This window comes from Cherax quadricarinatus, unplaced genomic scaffold (genome assembly GCF_038502225.1).
Source record: "Cherax quadricarinatus isolate ZL_2023a unplaced genomic scaffold, ASM3850222v1 Contig600, whole genome shotgun sequence".
NCBI lineage: Eukaryota > Metazoa > Arthropoda > Malacostraca > Decapoda > Parastacidae > Cherax > Cherax quadricarinatus.
In genome coordinates, this window is record NW_027195626.1 from 72,735 (window position 1) to 95,033 (window position 22,299).

Genomic DNA, 22,299 nt, shown 5'->3' on the forward strand with positions numbered 1-22,299 from the left:
ACAATGTATACACTGTAAAATGGTTTTTTGATACAACATTTAACATGTTAGGATAGCAGTTGGTATTTTGTCACTATTGTAGAGGTGTTATTGTTAATAACATAATATGTTCTTAGGTTTAAATTGATTTGGTTACCTCATAAGTTAAATAAACAATGGTGTAATACTGTACATTTTGGTGGACTGGGGTACTGGGGGGGGGGGGTCGTTATACTGCTTTTATTTTTGCGGCAAGAATTCTACTGTGTGTATATTGGATTTTGTAAATGGGAAAGGGTAAGGGAATTCTGTATTTTGTCTTACTTGTACATTTATATTTTGTTGCAATGGATTATGTATCATGACAGTATACATCTATCAGCTGCATGAAGTGTATATATTGTGACATTACTGCATGGCGCAGTGTGTCGACAATGACGACTTTATATTGTCTGTCGATGATCTGATTCTGTATACGTTGTTTAGTTAATGCACTGTATGTTTTTAAATAAAATATAAAAAAAAAGCGTACCTTACATCGTCTCTGTTAGAGGCATTTCGATGCTCATTCACATCAGAGCTTATTTCTTGGGTAGCATTGAAAATTGGGTTGGTCAAATGTTTGTTAGTGGGATGAATTGTAAAGGACCTGCCTAGTATGGGCCAACAGGCCTGCTGCAGTGTTCCTCCTTTCTTATGTTCTTGTGTATAGAGCTGTAAAATAACTTTTGGACTTCTGTTACTTATACTTCTTGAGATAAATCCAAGTAATCTGTTGGCCTTGTTGCGCACACTGAGGCACTGCTGTCTTGGCTTTAGATTTCTGCTTACCATGACTCCCAAGTCTTTTTCACATTCTGTATGACCAAGCTCTACTTCACCTAGATTATAGCTTCGAGGGTTATTTTCATTACCAAGGGCAAGTACCTTACACTTATCCACATTAAACTTCATCTGCCATTTCTCAGACCAAGACATTAATTTGTTCAAATCGTCCTGGAGTTCATTGATATCCTCCTCAGAGTGAATTATACGGCCTATCTTTGTATCATCAGCAAACTTACTCATGTCACTAGTAATCCCTTCATCAAGGTCATTAATGTAAATTATGAACAAGAGAGGGCCTAAAACTGATCCTTGTGGAACGCCACTAGTGACTAATCCCCATTCAGATTTCACTCCATTAATGGTAACTCTCTGCTTTCTATTGGTAAGCCATGCCTCAATCCATGCTAGAACTTTACCTCCTATACCATGAGCTGCCACTTTTCTTAAGAGTCTCTTGTGAGGTACTCTGTCGAAGGCTTTACTAAAATCCAAATAAACAATATCATATTCCTTATCACTGTCAACTGCCTCAAATGTTCTATTGAAGAACGTCAGTAAGTTTGTCAGGCAGGAACGACCTCTCGTGAATCCATGCTGAGATTCATTTATCAAGTTATGCTCTTCAAGGTGACTTCTGATAATGTCAGCTATAATTGATTCTAATAACTTGCCCACTATAGATGTCAGGCTTATTGGACGGTAATTTGAAGGAGTGGACTTATCCCCTGATTTGAATATAGGAACCACATTAGCCATCTTCCACATCTCTGGCACAACACTGGTAAGGATGGACGCATTGAATACACTCGTTAATGGCTGACTAAGCTCCATCTTGCATTCCTTAAGTACCCTTGAAAACAACTCATCGGGTCCCGGGGACTTATTTTGTTTCAGTTTGTCTATCTGTTTAATAACCATGTCCCTCGTGACAGTAATATTAGTTAACTTAAATTCATCAGGAACTAAATAATTGTTAATTACTGGAATCTCATTTACATCTTCCTGTGTAAAAACTGACAAAAAATAGTCATTAAATAAGGAACACATTTCCAGTTCATTATCCGTCAGCTGTCCATTCCCAGATTTCAGAGGTCCTACTTTTTCCTTCACCTTCGTCCTATACACTTGAAAGAACCCCTTTGGATTAGTCTTTGATTCATTAGCAACTCTAATTTCATAGTCACGTTTAGCCTTTCTAATCGCCTTTTTTACTTCTCTTTTAAGCTGAACATATTGGTCAGTAAGGTTAACCTCTCCTCTTCTGATGCGCCTATAAATTCCCCTTTTCTCCCCTAATAGATGCTTTAGCCTCCTGTTAACCCATTTGGGATCGTTATTATTAGACCTAATTTCTCTCTGGGGAATGTATATACTCTGGGCACTGTGTACATTATTAAGAAAACAATCATAAAAGCAGATCCCTTCATATTCATAAGTATGATTATCGTCAATAAAATCATTAGCTAGATAACCCCAATCAAGATTAGACAGATGTTCCCTAAGTCCATTATAATCGGCAGAACGAAAATCGGGGATTTTTACTGTATTATCATTATTCTTGCATTCCCAATTAATGCTAAAGGTGATGGATTTGTGATCACTTGCGCCAAGCTCTTCAGTGATCTCCAGATTATTCACGAGTGTTTCCTTATTTGACAAGACTAGGTCTAGCAAATTATTACCCCTGGTAGGTTCAGTTACACTCTGTTTCAGAAAACAGTCCTGAACTGTTTCCATGAAGTCACTGGACTCTAGATTACCTGTCAAAGAATTCCAGTCAATTTGGCTAAAGTTAAAGTCCCCTACTATGACTACGTTACTGTGTCCAGAAGCCCTAACAATTTCGTCCCAAAGAAGTCTCCCTCTATCGTGATCCAAGCCTGGAGGTCGGTATATTACACCTAGAATTAGTTTTTCTTGACCCTCCACGAACTCTACCCAAACAGACTCTGTTACTGCTCCATCTATTTTTATACCTTTTTTTATGCAACAATTAATATTTTCTCGAACATACAATGCAACTCCTCCCCCCTTCCCATTACATCTATCCACATTGAATAACTTAAATCCCTGAATATTACACTCAGCAGTCATATCCCGACTCTTTAAATCATACCACGTTTCAGTTAATGCAATGATATCAAAGTTCCCAGCACATGCTACCAAACGTAGTTCATTAATTTTATTTCTTGCACTTCGACTGTTAGCATAAAATACCATCATATGTTTTTTCTTCTGCACATTTTTCCTATTCATCTTTGTTTTTACACAATTTCTGAAATTATCATTACCCAGAGTTACTCCATGACAGTTACTATTAAGATTCTTAATATCAGAGCATAAGTCAATATATCCATACTCATTATTAATCATTTCTAAACCCATACCTCTAACTAATCCTAGTTTAAAGTCCTAACAACCCCCTCAACTGAGTTAGCAAGAAAACCCACACCTGCCCTGGATAAGTGAACCCCATCCCTGGCATACATGTCATTTCGGCCATAGAAGTTGTCCCAGTTGTCAATGAATGGTACTGCATTATCCTTACAGTGTTTATCCAGCCAACAATTAATACCAATTGCTCTGGACAACCATTCATTACCAACACCTCTTCTTGGCAAAATGCCACATATAACAGGGCGCCCCCCCTTCTTCCTAATCATGTCTATAGCTGTCCTGAACTTTCTAACTAAATCCTCACTTCTACGCTTGCCTACATCATTGCCTCCAGCACTGAGGCAAATAATAGGATTGATCCCATTACCGTTCATGATGTTGTCAAGCCGGCTAACAATGTCCTCCATCCCAGCCCCAGGAAAGCATACCCTTTGTCTCCTACTCCTGTCCTTCAAGCAGAATGCCCTATCCATGTATCTAACCTGGCTATCCCCAACAACAACAATATTCTTACCTTCCTTGTTGTCGTTCGTCGTGACGATCCCAGTAGTAGACTCACATTCGTCGGGTAGCACCGAGAATGCGTTGGAGGTTTCCACGGGAGTTTCCACAGCAGTCTCTTTCTTCTTCATCGTTTCTGGCTTTCCATTCGTCTTCTTGATCGTCAACTTCGTCGTCCCCTGCTGTCCAGCCACTGACCACGATCCCTTCTTGACCTGAGGACTCGAAACAGGAGGACTACTACGAATCCTCTTGTTTTCCTCGGTCAATCGCCGTATCTCCATCTTCGCTGCCCTCAATTCTTCCTTAAGTTGCTGGTAAAGTTGCTCGATGGAGGGCATCTTGGTTCAGTCCACGGGAGCAAACAAGACACTTCTTCACAGAGTTAAGTACAGGTCAGCACTCAAAGTACAGGTCACCACTCAAGAGCACACAAACAGGTCTTCACAGAGCTAAGTACACGTCACCACTGAGCTAAGTACACGTCACCACTGAGCTAAGTAGGCTTCTTGTTTCAGACAACGGAACAATGCTCTTCTCCAGACTGAGGGACTGACCACCTCAAAACTTTAAGGGTGATGGACTGATTACATCGTCTTCAAGTATCTTCTGCTTCTATCAACTTTTCTGTACTCGACTGAAGAAGCCTACCTAACTGTTGCATATGTGTCTTACCTAACAACAGGATTTTCCTAGGCAACCTGTGTTTTTTTCCTGGCGATCTGGCTGATGTATTTTAAGATGTGTCTAAGTAGACTCGTCTAACCTGAGTCACATAGGAATGTGGTTGTCTGCTGCAGAATCTCATCCAAATTTTTACCGGTGTTAGTCTGCAATGAGAGTAAGAGATAGAGATGAATAGATAATTTATTTTATATATTTTATAATATATAAAAGGGGTTTATAACCCCTTTAACCAACTTAACCAATAGTTACAGTAATATTCCTATCTTATATTCCTCTTTCACTGATATCATGGTTGTGTACTGTACTCTGTTATAGGTCTATAATCATGGAAAATATCATGGAGACCGAGTCAAAGAAAGCAATATCTTCTCGTTTTAAATGTATTATGGAAACTGGACAAACGCGACATTCCAGAAGTTGTGAAAACAACTGATATAGCCAACCTGCAACCACAATATCTGCACAACCCAGAAGTAACTTGATCCAAAAAATTTTTCCTCCATAGAACTGACAAGTTGTAGATTAGATTTTGCCACCAAAGTGGCTAGTTTATTGTGCACCTCACATCCATCCTGTGGAGGGTAGCTCAAGAGCATGTGGATACACAAAAGGCCTTGGAACTAGGCCCCAAAAGAGTTAACAGGTGTACATTTGGATGTAGATGTAAATCCAAATATACAAGTAGTAGGTAACTGGCACTTTATGTATTAATCAATACATTTAAGTCAAGGTTTCCACTTTAGCGGCTTCTTTACGACTCGTGAGGCAGCTATTTCTTAAGCTTGACAACCATCACAGACGATGCTAGAATCTGTGTGACACCTCCTGAGATCACAACAAACCTTAAAGATGAAGTACAGCAAGTAATCCACAGCTTTAGAGCTGGGAATGTAGTTCAACGAGGTCATACTTTCCTTAGCAAGCTATGGAAAATCTTAAACCCAAAAATATAAACCGAGTACAGTTAAACCATTCCATACAGTGAATTCCTCTTATAAGAGTCGGAATATATATTTAAACCTTCAGTTACACTGCACACTAAGACACAGTAGTGGAAATATAAATAATATAAATGTGTATTATTTCTCAGTATATATTTAAAAATGTACAAATTAACTTTTTTGCCCAAATTAAAAGCAAAATGAATTAGTTTCCCCTGGACAATAAAAGCCCCTCCAGGGGGGTTCTTTAATGTTGCTCAGGGGATCTTGATCTTGGGAATGGGAGCTGTGCTCCAATTCCCTGAATTAAATCTGAATGCCTTCCATCCAATCCCCACAAGAGCTGTATAATCCCTATAGATTTAGAGCTCCTACATGATAATAATAATAATCTGGACGGAAAAATCTGACAACTAGGACGACTTAACAGTTAATTTATCGAGTTAAAAGTTTTCTCTAACTGAAGGATCATTAAAGCTGTAATTCACCTGTCTGGTAATATTTATATACTGAGATAATCACCTTCGGCCATCTATATTTCCTAGACGAAGCATAGAGATAAACTAGCTGGTACGTAAGGATGAACAGAAGGAGAACACCTGGCATCTCAGTGAAGTTGCGTCTGCTCCGTCACCTTCCCTGAGAGACTGTTTACTACAGCTGGTTGGCAGGTGGCAGTAGCTGGTACGCAGGTGGCAACAACAATAGCTACTAATTCACCGTGAGTTGATTTTTATTTTAAGTTTTAATAAGCCTTCATAATTTATTTATAGATCAATATAGATAAACCGAGCCTTGGTGATGGCCTAGAATTACGTATGTGGATCAATTGAATTGATAACACAGTCTCACATCCAGTGTTCGTGGTTCGATCCCCTGCACGGGCATGTTTCTTAGCTGTCAGTGTTCATCTAGCAGTAAGTAGGTACCTGGGTGTTAGTTGACGGTTATTGGTGGCATCATGGGGACAAGATTGAAAGACCCACTGGCATTATTAGGTTATCCTGGGTGGCTAACTTTCCGAATTAAAAATACCAACAAAATCTTATCTCTTACCTAACGTGAATCAGCTATGGGAAGTACGAATTTTAAGGGAGTGTAAACGTTTGGGAAATTTGTAAAATAAATTTACAGATGCGATATATCTATTGTTCAAATTAGTTTGTATGAATATTCGGGGATAGGCTAAGCTAGGCTAGGCTAGGTTTACTAAATGCAGAGCTGGGATTAAATCTGTGTATCTAACATAATTCGTCTTAGATATCATGATTAATTTCTGGCTATGACAGATGCAGCATCAGGCAGGTTCACACTCTGATCTACACTCGTCACAGATGCAGCATCAGGCAGGTTCACACTCTGATCTACACTCGTTGTCACAAATGCAGCATCAAGCAGGTTCACTCTGAATTACACCCACCGTCACAGATGGAGCATCAGGCAGGTTCACACTCTGATCTACACTCGTCGTCACAGATGCAGCATCAGGCAGGTTCACACACACTGATCTATACTCGTCGTCACAGATGCAGCATCAGGCAAGTTCACACTCTGATTTACACTCGTCGACGCAGATGCAGCATCAGGCAGGTTCACACTCTGATCTACACTCGTCGTCACAGATGCAGCATCAGGCAGGTTCACACTCTGATCTACACTCGTTGTCACAAATGCAGCATCAAGCAGGTTCACTCTGAATTACACCCATCGTCACAGATGGAGCATCAAGCAGGTTCACTCTGAATTACACCCATCGTCACAGATGGAGCATCAGGCAGGTTCACACTCTGATCTACACTCGTCGTCACAGATGCAGCATCAGGCAGGTTCACACTCTGATCTACGCTCATCGTCACAGATGCAGCATCAGGCAGGTTCACACTCTGATCTACACTCGTCACAGATGCAGCATCAGGCAGGTTCACACTCTGATCTACACTCGTCACAGATGCAGCATCAGGCAGGTTCACACTCTGATCTACACCCATCGTCACAGATGGAGCATCAGGCAGGTTCACACTCTGATCTACACTCATCGTCACAGATGCAGCATCAGGCAGGTTTACACACTGATCTACACTCGTTGTCACAAATGCAGCATCAAGCAGGTTCACTCTGAATTACACCCATCGTCACAGATGGAGCATCAGGCAGGTTCACACTCTGATTTACACTCGTCACAGATGCAGCATCAGGCAGGTTCACACTCTGATCTACACCCATCGTCACAGATGGAGCATCAGGCAGGTTCACACTCTGATCTACACTCGTCGTCACAGATGCAGCATTAGGCAGGTTCACACTCTGATCTACACTCGTCGTCACAGATGCAGCATCAGGCAGGTTCACACACTGATCTACACTCGTCGTCACAGATGCAGCATCAGGCAGGTTCACACTCTGATCTACACTCGTCGTCACAGATGCAGCATCAGGCAGGTTCACACTCTGATCTACACTCGTCACAGATGCAGCATCAGGCAGGTTCACACACTGATCTACACTCGTCGTCACAGATGCAGCATCAGGCAGGTTCACACTCTGATCTACACTCGTCGTCACAGATGCAGCATCAGGCAGGTTCACACACTGATCTACACTCGTCGTCACAGATGCAGCATCAGGCAGGTTCACACTCTGATCTACACTCGTCACAGATGCAGCATCAGGCAGGTTCACACTCTGATCTACACTCGTAGTCACAGATGCAGCATCAGGCAGGCTCACACACTGATCTACACTCGTCGTCACAGATGCAGCATCAGGCAGGTTTACGCACTGGTCTACACTCGTCGTCACAGATGCAGCATCAGGCAGGTTCACACACTGATCTACACTCGTCACAGATGCAGCATCAGGCAGGTTCACACACTGATCTACACTCGTCACAGATGCAGCATCAGGCAGGTTCACACACTGATCTACACTCGTCACAGATGCAGCATCAGGCAGGTTCACACACTGATCTACACTCGTCTTCAGGCCACTTCATTACATTGGGAATTATGTACTGCATGTACGTACAAGTGCGTTAAATACAATTAATTTAATTCTTATATATGGTCTTATTTGGTCTGTTTACTGAAGAAGATCCGCCAACTATCTGGAGAGAGTTTCGGGGGTCAACGACCCCGTTGCCCGGTCTGTGACCAGGCTTCATGATGATATAATTTTCAAACCATACTACGGGTGGGATTAGAACCTTCGATCAGAGAGTCGAAAAACTCCAGACCGTCACGTTAGCCACTGGGCCAGGGTCTGGAGTTTTGAGACTCTCTGATCGCGGGTTCAAACCCCGCCCGTGGTATGGTTTGCAATCGTGTCATAACCATAATTTTGAATACAGTTATTGACGATTAATAATGGTAGATACCATACACTGACGTGAATGTTTATGCTAAAATAAAGAAATAATGATCATTGTCACGAGATCTTAGCGAAAATTAGTCTAAACATTACAAGATTAAAGTATTACTTAATTCTTCAATATTAATTTTGGTTTATTTTACAAAAGTTACGAGAAATTGTTAGTGAAATTAAGTAAAATATTATTAGTTCTATGAAAACCATTTATTTTCTGGGTCGTTCCTGGGTCGTTCTTCCTGGGTCGTTCTTCCTGGGTCGTTCTTCTTGCGTGACAGACTGCATAAAGTGTTCGTGTATTGAGAGTAATGCTTTTAGGTATTTTTTTCTTTGAGGTTTTAAATGTAACAAACTGTAAACCTAGAAATGTAGAATGTATTACGTGCGGCCTTGATGATGGTACCGTCACTGCTGTGTGACCATGATGATGGTACCGTCACTGCTGTGTGACCATGATGATGGTACCGTCACTGCTGTGTGACCATGATGATGGTACCGTCACTGCTGTGTGACCATGATGATGGTACCGTCACTGCTGTGTGACCATGATGATGGTACCGTCACTGCTGTGTGACCATGATGATGGTACCGTCACTGCTGTGTGACCATGATGATGGTACCGTCACTGCTGTGTGACCATGATGATGGTACCGTCACTGCTGTGTGACCATGATGATGGTACCGTCACTGCTGTGTGACCATGATGATGGTACCGTCACTGCTGTGTGACCATGATGATGGTACCGTCACTGCTGTGTGACCATGATGATGGTACCGTCACTGCTGTGAGACCATGATGATGGTACCGTCACTGCTGTGTGACCTTGATGATGGTACCGTCACTGCTGTGTGACCATGATGATGGTACCGTCACTGCTGTGTGACCATGATGATGGTACCGTCACTGCTGTGTGACCATGATGATGGTACCGTCACTGCTGTGTGACCATGATGATGGTACCGTCACTGCTGTGTGACCATGATGATGGTACCGTCACTGCTGTGTGACCATGATGATGGTACCGTCACTGCTGTGTGACCATGATGATGGTACCGTCACTGCTGTGTGACCATGATGATGGTACCGTCACTGCTGTGTGACCATGATGATGGTACCGTCACTGCTGTGTGACCATGATGATGGTACCGTCACTGCTGTGTGACCATGATGATGGTACCGTCACTGCTGTGTGACCATGATGATGGTACCGTCACTGCTGTGTGACCTTGATGATGGTACCGTCACTGCTGTGTGACCATGATGATGGTACCGTCACTGCTGTGTGACCATGATGATGGTACCGTCACTGCTGTGTGACCATGATGATGGTACCGTCACTGCTGTGTGACCATGATGATGGTACCGTCACTGCTGTGTGACCATGATGATGGTACCGTCACTGCTGTGTGACCTTGATGATGGTACCGTCACTGCTGTGTGACCATGATGATGGTACCGTCACTGCTGTGTGACCATGATGATGGTACCGTCACTGCTGTGTGACCTTGATGATGGTACCGTCACTGCTGTGTGACCATGATGATGGTACCGTCACTGCTGTGTGACCATGATGATGGTACCGTCACTGCTGTGTGACCATGATGATGGTACCGTCACTGCTGTGTGACCATGATGATGGTACCGTCACTGCTGTGTGACCATGATGATGGTACCGTCACTGCTGTGTGACCATGATGATGGTACCGTCACTGCTGTGTGACCATGATGATGGTACCGTCACTGCTGTGTGACCATGATGATGGTACCGTCACTGCTGTGTGACCATGATGATGGTACCGTCACTGCTGTGAGACCATGATGATGGTACCGTCACTGCTGTGTGACCTTGATGATGGTACCGTCACTGCTGTGTGACCATGATGATGGTACCGTCACTGCTGTGTGACCTTGATGATGGTACCGTCACTGCTGTGTGACCATGATGATGGTACCGTCACTGCTGTGTGACCTTGATGATGGTACCGTCACTGCTGTGTGACCATGATGATGGTACCGTCACTGCTGTGTGACCATGATGATGGTACCGTCACTGCTGTGTGACCATGATGATGGTACCGTCACTGCTGTGTGACCATGATGATGGTACCGTCACTGCTGTGTGACCTTGATGATGGTACCGTCACTGCTGTGTGACCATGATGATGGTACCGTCACTGCTGTGTGACCATGATGATGGTACCGTCACTGCTGTGTGACCTTGATGATGGTACCGTCACTGCTGTGTGACCTTGATGATGGTACCGTCACTGCTGTGTGACCATGATGATGGTACCGTCACTGCTGTGTGACCTTGATGATGGTACCGTCACTGCTGTGTGACCATGATGATGGTACCGTCACTGCTGTGTGACCTTGATGATGGTACCGTCACTGCTGTGTGACCATTAACTGGAAGAGTTATTTCCCACACAGTAGGAAGAAACAGACGCTCCATGCACACACAAAAAAACACAGATACTCACACACAATTACGGCCAGTGAAGAGGTGGAGCCAGGAGCTATAACTCCACCCCTCCAACCACAATTAGGTGAGCACACGCCCGCGTTTAATTACCTGGAGTTTACCTGGAGTTCCGGGGGTCAACGCCCCCGCGGCCCGGTCTGAGACCAGGCCTCCTGGTGGATCAGAGCCTGATCAACCAGGCTGTTGCTGCTGGCTGCACGCAAACCAACATACGAGCCACAGCCCGGCTGATCCGGAACTGACTTTAGGTGCTTGTCCAGTGCCAGCTTGAAGACTGCCAGGGGTCTGTTGGTAATCCCCCTTATGTGTGCTGGGAGGCAGTTGAACAGTCTCGGGCCCCTGACACTTATTGTATGGTCTCTTAACGTGCTAGTGACACCCCTGCTTTTCATTGGGGGGATGGTGCATCGTCTGCCAAGTCTTTTGCTTTCGTAGTGGGTGATTTTCGTGTGCAAGTTCGGTACTAGTCCCTCTAGGATTTTCCAGGTGTATATAATCATGTATTTCTCCCTCCTGCGTTCCAGGGAATACAGGTTTAGGAACCTCAAGCGCTCCCAATAATTGAGGTGTTTTATCTCCGTTATGCGCGCCGTGAAAGTTCTCTGTACATTTTCTAGGTCGGCAATTTCACCTGCCTTGAAAGGTGCTGTTAGTGTGCAGCAATATTCCAGCCTAGATAGAACAAGTGACCTGAAGAGTGTCATCATGGGCTTGGCCTCCCTAGTTTTGAAGGTTCTCATTATCCATCCTGTCATTTTTCTAGCAGATGCGATTGATACAATGTTATGGTCCTTGAAGGTGAGATCCTCCGACATAATCACTCCCAGGTCTTTGACGTTGGTGTTTCGCTCTATTTTGTGGCCAGAATTTGTTTTGTACTCTGATGAAGATTTAATTTCCTCATGTTTACCATATCTGAGTAATTGAAATTTCTCATTTCTCATGTTGCCATTTGATACAAATTTGCTCTGAGAAGAGTTCTATGGAATAAATTATGGAACTATTGATGAAAAGCGATCGTTATGAGGAACAAATTATTGTTCTCGGAGGTTTTGACTGGAAATAAAGTGGGCAGTCTTAGAGGCTGGAACTTTAATTATATAGTCCGTAGATTTCCTCAACATTATGGCAAGTTCTTTATGCATCAGAATATTACTGGAACAACTGGAAGAGAAGGCAAGACAGTAAGATAAGATAAGATTTCGTTCGGATTTTTAACCCCGGAGGGTTAGCCACCCAGGATAACCCAAGAAAGTCAGTGCGTCATCGAGGACTGTCTAACTTATTTCCATTGTGGTCCTTAATCTTGTCCCCCAGGATGCGACCCACACCAGTCGACTAACACCCAGGTACCTATTTGCTGCTAGGTGAACAGGACAACAGGTGTAAGGAAACGTGTCGAAATGTTTCCACCCGCCGGGAATCGAACCCGGGCCCTCCGTGTGTGAAGCGGGAGCTTTAGCCACCAGACCACCGGGCCACAGTGTCAATTTAAATTGTGTTTACTCCAGCAAATCTTGGAAAGCGGCCATGTTGTATCGTTAAGAACTTACATAGTGAGATATACCTTGATGGTTTTGCAGGGGTCAGCGCCCCCGTGTCCAGGTACACGACTTTGGAGATAAAGATAAATTCATAAACTCGAGTAATTTGATTGTAACAAAGGGAATTACAATGGTTTAAAACTCCGTATAAAGAGTTCTGTAGTGAATATGAAAATGGAACTAAACAGTTTATTCCAGTTAGGAATATATGACGGAAAAATAAATAGCTTAATGGAAGGTGTTGGTGATTTAAAGACAAAGTAGATAACATATGATGAGTCCCAGTTGAGAAACTTATTAGAGATTCATAGAAGCTAGAAATGTAAGGAGTTAAATAAAACTGGAAAGGGAAGAACAAGGTAGAACCAAACGTTTAATTAACCATACCCCCGGCCGGGATTGAACCCGCGGTCAGAGAGTCTCACAACTCCAGACCGTCGTGTTAGCCACTAGACCAGCTAGCCACAATAAGATTCATCCAACTAGGTATATTTCTACACCATAGGAAAGTTAGCACAGGCACCTCTGTGACCACAAATGCAAGTTTTTACAGACGAATCTCCAGCTAGCGTGGCCGTGACGATTACGATTTCTTGAGTCATAGAAACGTTTAATTCATTTGTAAATTATTCGAGGCGAAATATAAAGAATTGAGAAAAGCAAACTCACTGAGGCAGAGCAGAAAACGTGTGATGAATTCAAGTTACAATATGTGTTTACAGAAGAAAATATTTTCCTGTAGATTTGGATCCCAGACGCACAGCTGAATTAGATACAGAAATAATTAGAAAATAAGAAGTGAAGCAATCGTTATTAGATGCTGATAGGAAATGAAGTACCAGATGGGATAGCAACTTTTGTCATAGAAGAATGTGCAGGTGAACTTGACTAGCTTGTGCTACTAGGTCAGATGCCGTGCTCCTCCCCTAAGTGAATGTGACTCACCTGACTAGGTCAAGACATCGGCTTAAGCCGGTGGGAGAATTGCACCTGCCTCGTATGGGCAATGCTCCTTTTTTACGTTTTTAAGAGTTATCATATTCACTATGGATTAAGAATTTACTGTAGGACAAATTAGTAAACACAACAAAATGGCGCATATTGGGGCTAGATTTTAAAATAATGGTGACAGGAAAAAACTTTCAACTTTAGGTCGGTTTTCATTGGAAAAACAATAAAATAACCTTCACACTTAGATTATAATCAAAAAGAAGCGCTAAACCACATGGGCTATACAGCGCCGTTCACACTTAGAAAATAATAATTTGCTAAGTGGTAAACAATTTTGGTTTTGGTCTGCAAATTCATGGGTATCAAATATGTTAAATATGATACCAGAATAATAGTGTTCAAGAAGATTTTCTTCGGATTTTTAACCCTGGAGGGTTAGCCACCCAGGATAACTCATGAAAGTCAGTGCGTCATCGAGGACTATCTTATTTCCATTTGGGTCTTCAATCTTGTCCCCCAGAATGCGACCCACACCAGTCGACTAACACCCAGGTACCTACTTGCTGCTAGGTGAACAGGACAACAGGTGTAAGGAAACAAGCCGCAGTGTTTCCACCCCGCTGGTAATCGAACCCGGGCCCTCCGTGTGTGAAGCGTAAGTTTTATCCGCCAGGCCACCGGGGCAACCCTGAACTAGACCGTCAGATTATATTTACCTAGACTTAAAAGACTTTGGTAAAGGTTCCTGTGAAAGACTAATTTACAAGCCGGAAAATATAAGAGAAATTAAAAGTAGATAATTACAGTGGATGAGTAACTTATTAAAGGGGTAAATGCGACCAATTACGAGAGGAAAAATGTCAGCCATGTTGGCTGTCAGCAAGTTCTCTGTCATAATGTTTCTAATTTGTTTAAATGATTTAGCAAAAGGAATTAAAATTATGTGAATCCCTTTGCAAACGATGCAAATATTGTATGTAAATCTTGACGAGAGGCTCTAGTTATTATGTAGATAAATACCACACGAAAAATAAGTGACAAAATATTGAAAGTGTGAGATAGGGGGTTTTAGGAGTTAGTAACATGCAAGTTTCACCCGGAGATCATAAACGGGTTATGGGATGACCAGACCTGAAAAAAAAAAACAGACTTGGTACGAAATGTTCCCAAAGAGCCACAAAAAATGGATGACAGCGTTTAGCAATGTCAGTGATCATAGATTTGAAAACTTTAACGCTGCCCATGTTGGCTGATAGCAGGACAACACATGACAACCACATGAAAAGTTTTGAGAGAGTTTGAAACAGTAAATAAAGATTCACAGTAGCTGCAACAGGGATAACAAGAGGCTGGGGAAAACACGAGGCCAGGGATAACAAAATGTCAAGGATAACAAGAGGCCAGGGATAACAAGAGGCCAGGGATAACAAGAGGCCAGGGATAACAAGAGGCCAGGGATAACAAGAGGCCAGGGATAACAAGAGGCCAGGGATAACAAGAGGCCAGGGATAACAAAACGCCAGGGATAACAAAACGCCAGGGATAACAAAACGCCATGGATAACAAAACGCCAGGGATAACAAAACGCCAGGGATAATAAGACATACCCATGTATATCATTTATTGCCCCAGGCTCATACTCGTGGAACTCCGTGTTCATCATGAATTGCAAGAAGCCCCTGCAAGAATGCCTTCAGCATTCTATGGAGAGGGAGCATGGACACAGGGGTCATCCCACAGTCGCTAAAAACAATAGACATAGCCCCATTATACTAAGGTGGCAGTAAAGCAATCGCAAAGAACTACAGACCGATGGCACTAACATCCCATATACAAATCTTTGAGAGGATTTTAAGAAGCAAGATCTCCAACCACCTAGATACCCATCAGTTACACAACCTAGGGCAACACGGGTTTAGAGCAGGTCACTCTTGCCTGTCCCAGCTACTGGATCACTATGACAAGGTCCTGGATGCTGTAGAGGATAAACAAAATACAGATGTAGTATACACAGACTTTGCAAAAGCTTTCGACAATTGTGACCATGGTGTAATCGCACACAAAATGCGTGATAAAGGAATAACAGGAAAAGTTGGTAGATGGATCTATAACTTCCTGACAAATAGTACACAAAAAGTAATAGTAAACAGAGTAAAGTCCCAGGCAGCCACAGTAAAAAGCTCTGTTCCACAAGGCACAGTAGTAGCTCCCATTCTCATTCTCATTTCTGACAGACAGAGATGTAAGCCATAGCTCCGTGTCTTCCTTTGCGGATGACACCTGGATCACCATGGCAGTGACCTCCATCGAAGACACCGCGAGACTCCAAGCGGACATCAACCAGATCTTCAAATGGGTCACTCAAAACAATATGAAGGTCAACGAGGAGAAATTTTAGCTACTCAGATATGGGAAACTTGAAGAAATTAAAAATGTATCAGGGTATACGATAAATTCTAGCCATACAATACAGCGAAAAGTAATGTGAAGAATCTGGGAGTGATAATGTCAGATCTCGCCTTCGAAGACCGCAACAATGTATCTACCTCATCTGCTAGGAAAATGATAGGATGGATAATGAGAACCTTCAAAACTAGGGACGCCAAACCCATGATGATTCTCTTCAAATCGCTTTTGCTCTCTAGGCTGGAATACTGTTGTACACTAGCGTCCCCTTAAAGGCTGGCGACATTGCTGACCTGGAGAGTGTCCAAAGAACTTTCACGGCACACATAGTGCGATAAGGCACCTAAATTACTAGGAACGAGTGAAGGTCCTTAATCAGTATTCCCTGGAATGCAGGCTTGAGAGATGCATGATAATATACACTTGAAAGATCCTGGAGGGATTGGTTACCTGGAGGTTATTCCGGGGATCAACGCCCCCGCGGCCCGGTCCATGACCAGGCCTCCCGATGGATCAGGGCCTGATCAACTAGGCTGTTACTGCTGGCAAAAGACTCGGCAGGAGATGCAACATTCCCCCGATCAAAGCAGGGGCGCCACGAATACATTGAAAACAACACACTAAGTGTCCGGTGCCCAGAACTGTTCAACTGCCTCCCAGCATACATAAGGGGGATTACCAATAGACCTCTGGCTGTCTTTAAGAAGGCACTGGACAGGCACCTAAAGTCAGTGAACATCAAAATGGTATACAATACCGACAGGTTGGTAGGTAAGACACATAGGCAACAGTTAGGCAACTTTATTCCGAAACGTTTCGCCTACACAGTAGGCTTCTTCAGTCGAATACAGGAAGTAGGCAGGAACAGTAGAGAAGACGATGTAATCAGTCCATCACCCTTAAAGTCGTAGAATTTGAGGTTGTCAGTCCCTCGGCCTGGAGAAGTTCAGTTCCATAGTCAGGAACTATCTGAAGATCAAGCGACAGTGCGGAGACTTAAATACTGTCGGAAGGAGAGGTGCAGAGTAGTAGTAGTAGTGAGAATGAAGCCACTGAAAGGTCAGGTCCCTCTCAGATCCAACAATTCTCACTTGAAAAGGTTGTCCAAGGTGTTTTCTTTTTCTCTACTGTTCCTGCCTACTTCCTGTATTCGACTGAAGAAGCCTACTGTGTAGGCGAAACGTTTCGGAATAAAGTTGTCTAACTGTTGCCTATGTGTCTTACCTACCAACCTAAAGTCAGTACCTGACCAACCGGGTTGTGCTTCGTACGTCAGCTTGCGTGCGGCCAGCAGTAACAGCCTGTTTGGTCAGACCCTGATCCACCATGAGGCCTGGTCTCAGACCGGGCCAAGAGAGCGTTGACCCTAGAAACCCTCTCCAGGTAATACCAAATAGTGGTTGACCAGTGGAATGAATTAAAGGTGTAATCAGAAAGGATGGTGATCGAACCAATTACAGGAGAGTAATGAAACTTGTGGGAGAGTGCGCTTAACCAATGGTTCACGTCCGCTTAACAAGAGTCATCCAGCTAGGAATATTTCTATACACCATAGAAATGTTAGCAATGGCCACCACTGTGACCACAAATGCTGGATTTTACAGATGAATTTCACACTATCTTTACCAATCTCTGTGCCTAGTACTTATTCTGTTACTAATGTGGAGGTTCATCCTCCCACTCTTTGGTACCTTCCATCGTCTTTCTGATCTTTACTCACCCTCATCTTCCCATCTCTGATGTCGAACCTTCTGCAGCTTCCTTGTCCTCCGAAACGCCTGAAGCTGTCTCATAATATATTGTAGGAGGCAAAACCGATGATGGACATCGATCCACCTCCCATCACTTTTCCTCACTTTTCTAAACCGTCTACACGACTCGTGTCTTTGCAGCGTTCCAGTTCTTCGCTGCTTGTCTTCCGCGGCTTCCACATGTAGATTTTACTAACCCTCTGGTCCGTAGACACCTGTTGCTGCATGTTACCAATATACTTTTCTTCGTAAATCATGACTTCTAACCGGGGTGAGCTTCAGGTGTTACTCTCCCAGTTTTCCAGTTTGTTTACAAGAACCTAAATTATACTCTGCTCCTAGTACAAACAAGTATACCATGCCATCAGATGTTTGTTCATACTTCGCTGCCTTACACTGCACCTCGCATATATTTGAACATGTGCGATACAATTTGCTCTCTGTATATTTCTCCATCTCGAACTTTATCTATTCCAAATGTTTAACTTCTGGTTTCTTCTTTACCGTCACCTCTTCTCTTATTAGGCGATTTTAATGCTCATTATTCCTCTGGGGAATCTCACTGTGATTCATGGTGATCAGTCAGAGGCTCTTCTTACTTATTTTCCCCTTCATATTTTAAATACAGGTAATCCCACCTATTTTGACTCTCACACTTAATCTCTCTCTTCCATTGACCTCTCAGTTTGCTCCTCTACTGTACTGTACTATACCTGGTCTGTGCTTCCGGATTTACATGACAGCAATCACTTTCCTATGCTCCTTCCCATTCATATTCTCGCCCTCCTCGTAGCCCACGTTGGCAATTTGAGCCGGTGAATTGGGACCTTCACTCATACCACACCGAGTTTCGTGAGGAACCATCTTTGGCCTCCGCTGCGGCTGCACATTCAGTCCCTCAAACCTCGTATAAGCACTCTCATACGTGTTTGCCTTCGTAGTCTTCTGCTTGTGAAATGGCAGTACGTTTGAAACGTGCTGCATGAGGCTGGTATCGTTATAACAGGGTCGCGGAACGTCTCCTTGATTTTAAGCAGATGAGGGCGGTTGCCCGTCGTGTCATCCGAGAAGCAAAACACGCATGTTGGCGAGATTACGTTTCTACCATCACTTCGGCTTCGGCTTCCTCTATGAGTGCAGTTTGAAAAAAAAAAAAGTACGGAAATTGAGTGGAAAATACTCTCCAGACTCTGCTCCGGTTCTTAAGGTTGCCGGTCTTACCACTGCAAAGCCTCTTGAAGACACCACAGAAATTGAAAATCATCCTGTCCGTATCTCTCAGGGCCTCCATCTATGCCCCTCATTTCTTTCCTCGAAGTCTGTCAGAGAGTTACAGCCTTAGACTCTACTTCAAGTAGTCTTATAATGTACCTTTTACACTGCTAAATTAGAGTTAATACTTTCCACCTACCGATACCTAAAGACGGTGCCGGATAACCTGGGCTGTGGTTCGTACGTTGGATTACATGCGGCTAGCAGTAACAGCCTCGTTGATCAGGCCCTGATCCACCGGGAGGCCTGGTCGTGGACCGGGCCGCGGGGGCGTTGATCCCCGGAATGCTCTCCAGGTAGACTCCAGGTAGGTAGACCGATCACCAGCTACTAGGCCTGATGGCACTCATATTCGTATGCTTTAGCATTTACATCCATCAGCCCTTTCAGTCCTCTTGTATCATTTTAATCTCATTTGGTCCCAAGGAGTTCTTTCCCAGTTGTGGAAATCTGTAATTTTTCTGCCTTTTCGTAAAAGAAGGCTTATGACACTACTTGGAGATATATTATCTTAGCCCAAGCTTACTCCTTAGGGCCGTGAGGCAATCTTCCATTTTTCCTGAGAGGCATTTCCTTGTACGGTTAATAATTCACTTCCCCTGGACTTAGTCCAAGCTGAAAGTGTCCCTCAGGGATGTGTCCTTAACACCACTCTTTCTCCTTACTATAATATGGCATCTGTTCTCCCATCATTATGTTGATGATTTCGCTATGGCTTGTGCAGGCGCTTGTTACAAAAAACGCGATTTCTAATAAGTATAGAGATCTCCAGTGAATACTAGAAAGGACTGCCCTTCTAGCATCCAGCCTGTTACTGGGTTTTTGTAACAAGTAATCAGTATCCTTGTCCAATTATCCATTAGAATGCAATAAGATTTAATAGTGCTTCAATATTACAACTGGTAGGCTACTAACTAAAGAAATTAAAATTTAATAAGTTTATTAATAAAAAAGTCTAGGAGTATATTATCAAAGCAAATTAATTTAATAAACAATCAAAATAATCACAATACAGTAGTATTGTGCTGAAGCCACATATCACATTTATATGTCTTAAATACCGTCTGGTACATTAACATTTAATACAAATATATACAAGTTTGTGTGTAAGTGTGTAAGTGCTCTAAGTAGTTCGCTATGTCTCTAGACTTGACTAGACCTAAACCAGTGACTGACAAAGTCCTCACATAAACTAACTACTTGACCAACCTGGCAATCAGAACAGCTTGCTTGAACAAAAAACCGACTGATAAGTCGAACAGCAATATAACAAGCAATAGCGACACAGAATCAAGAACAAGGAGATAATATAATGACACTAAGCAGGGACCCTCAACAGATCCTCCACAAAAGTCACAAAACTCCCAAACTACTGAATCTAAGTTCAGCATTAGAAAATTCCCGACTGTGACAGTGCACAGATACCAGTACAAGTTAGGTCAGAAGCAACAGCTCAGGACCTGAGTTTCTCAGAGTGTCATTGTGACAACCTCAGTACAACGTCGAAAATCACTATGTCTAGGCTATGTTCTGTGAACAGAGTTCCACGGAGCCAACAACAAGAAAGTGACAGAGACGATCTTCCAACAAGGGCCAGCAAGGTAGAGCTAGGTACGTCTTGTCAGGAAAGTGTCCAACCACCAAGAGAGTGAGCAGCCCACTGAGATAACTCCATGCTGTTACTGGACAACAACACCGAGAAGCCGGCAGGGAAACGAGCAACGAGCGATAATTACAGTAGTTAGACAATTAAGACTTGAACTATGAGCACTAATATATATATAAATGTTACATCCTACCTAATAATATAACTAAGTCAAATAATAATATAAAGCAATATATTTATGATTTAGCTCCTCTTCAAGGGGGGCTCCTTGGCGTGGTGAAGAGGCTCTTGGTCTGAGGAATTAGACCTGTCGGTCTACTTCCTCAGACCGAACCTAATTACCCCCCAATCCCCCGTTCCCTATCCCATCCTCCCCATCCTCCCCTTTTTCCTTTCCTCCTCCTCCTCTCCACCCCTCCCTTTTGCCCTTCGTTTTTTTTTTTTCCACAGGCACGCTAGTTCCTAGGTAGGGGAAAGGGTACCGGGGTCCATCCCATTCTGTTGAGGTTCTTGGCGGTGGCGTAGTTTGCCGTGGAATCTGGATTGCCTGGGGATGTCCTGATCCCTCTCCGGTATCCCGGAGGGTGGCTTTGGGTGTCTCTCGGGCGACGGGTGTATCTCTGGAAGCCACCTTTCGGATTCCGGGGGTGGTGGCCGAAGGAGGTATGCTTTGTGGCGGATTTCCGGCCGCCCTCTCTTTTGTCCACCGAGGTAGCTCGGCAGATGTGAGGTTGCTATCCCGGATTGCCGGTTTACTGGCATGATGGGTAGGGTATGGCACGGGTTCCATGCTGCATCTGCGCTACTTGCGGTGCTGAGGTCCTCTTGGGCGCGGAGGGAGATTTCTGGCCCTTTCATTCCTCCTAGGAACTATCCCTCCCCGGTCCCCCCTTTTTTTTATTCTTTTTTTATTTTTATTTTCTTTTCTTCTTTCTTTTTTTTTCTTAAAAACAAAAAGAAAGAAGTAACCTAACCATGGCAGCCCTAGTCCATGAACCTGCTACCCCCGGGCCCCTTCTTGATACCGCACCCCGTTCTGACCCCGCCTCGTCTTTGGACCACTCTTCGGACACTCCTCATGCCTCTGTACCTCTTGCCGGTGCTGTTTCCTCACCCGCTTCAGGTACTGAGGCCTCGACTGACTCCTTCGATTTATCTGACCTTCGCTCTCCTCTGACTATGCTTCCGGCCTCTCCCTCTACGGTGCGGCAATTTTCGAATCGCCGGCCCGTTCCACGTCGGACCAACTCTGGTCCCACGCCTAAACGACAACGACAATTACCTGCTGATGATACTTCTCCACCTTCTCGTTCTTCTCAGAAAAGATCGACACGTCCTTCACTACCTTTCCACGCTCAGTTTCAGACTGCACAATGGACTAAATTCTTCACTTTACGACCGACTTCCTCTACTGCCTATCTTTCTGACCACAGTATTGGCAAGGCACTCCTACGCCATGTTGGTAAAGATATTTCTTTTCATGCTCTTAAGAGCGGTACGCGCATCGTCACCGTACAGAATGCTACCCAGGCTCATGAGCTTTCTCGTCTTTCCCATATCGATACTGTTCCTGTAACTATTGAAAAG

The 22,299-nt window shown here is 43.7% G+C and overlaps 1 protein-coding gene across 1 annotated transcript; it reads right to left on the minus strand.

Annotated features, from left to right (window-relative positions):
* Positions 1-7,057: 7,057 nt before the first annotated feature.
* On the minus strand, positions 7,058-18,698 carry LOC138851431 (fap1 adhesin-like). The gene is made up of 3 exons (XM_070080554.1): positions 18,571-18,698; positions 7,448-8,319; positions 7,058-7,359 (listed from the first exon to the last, which is right to left on the minus strand). The coding sequence occupies exons 1-3, from the start codon at positions 18,696-18,698 to the stop codon at positions 7,058-7,060; spliced, it is 1,302 nt and encodes a 433-aa protein (XP_069936655.1).
* Between the last annotated feature and the right edge of the window lie 3,601 nt (positions 18,699-22,299).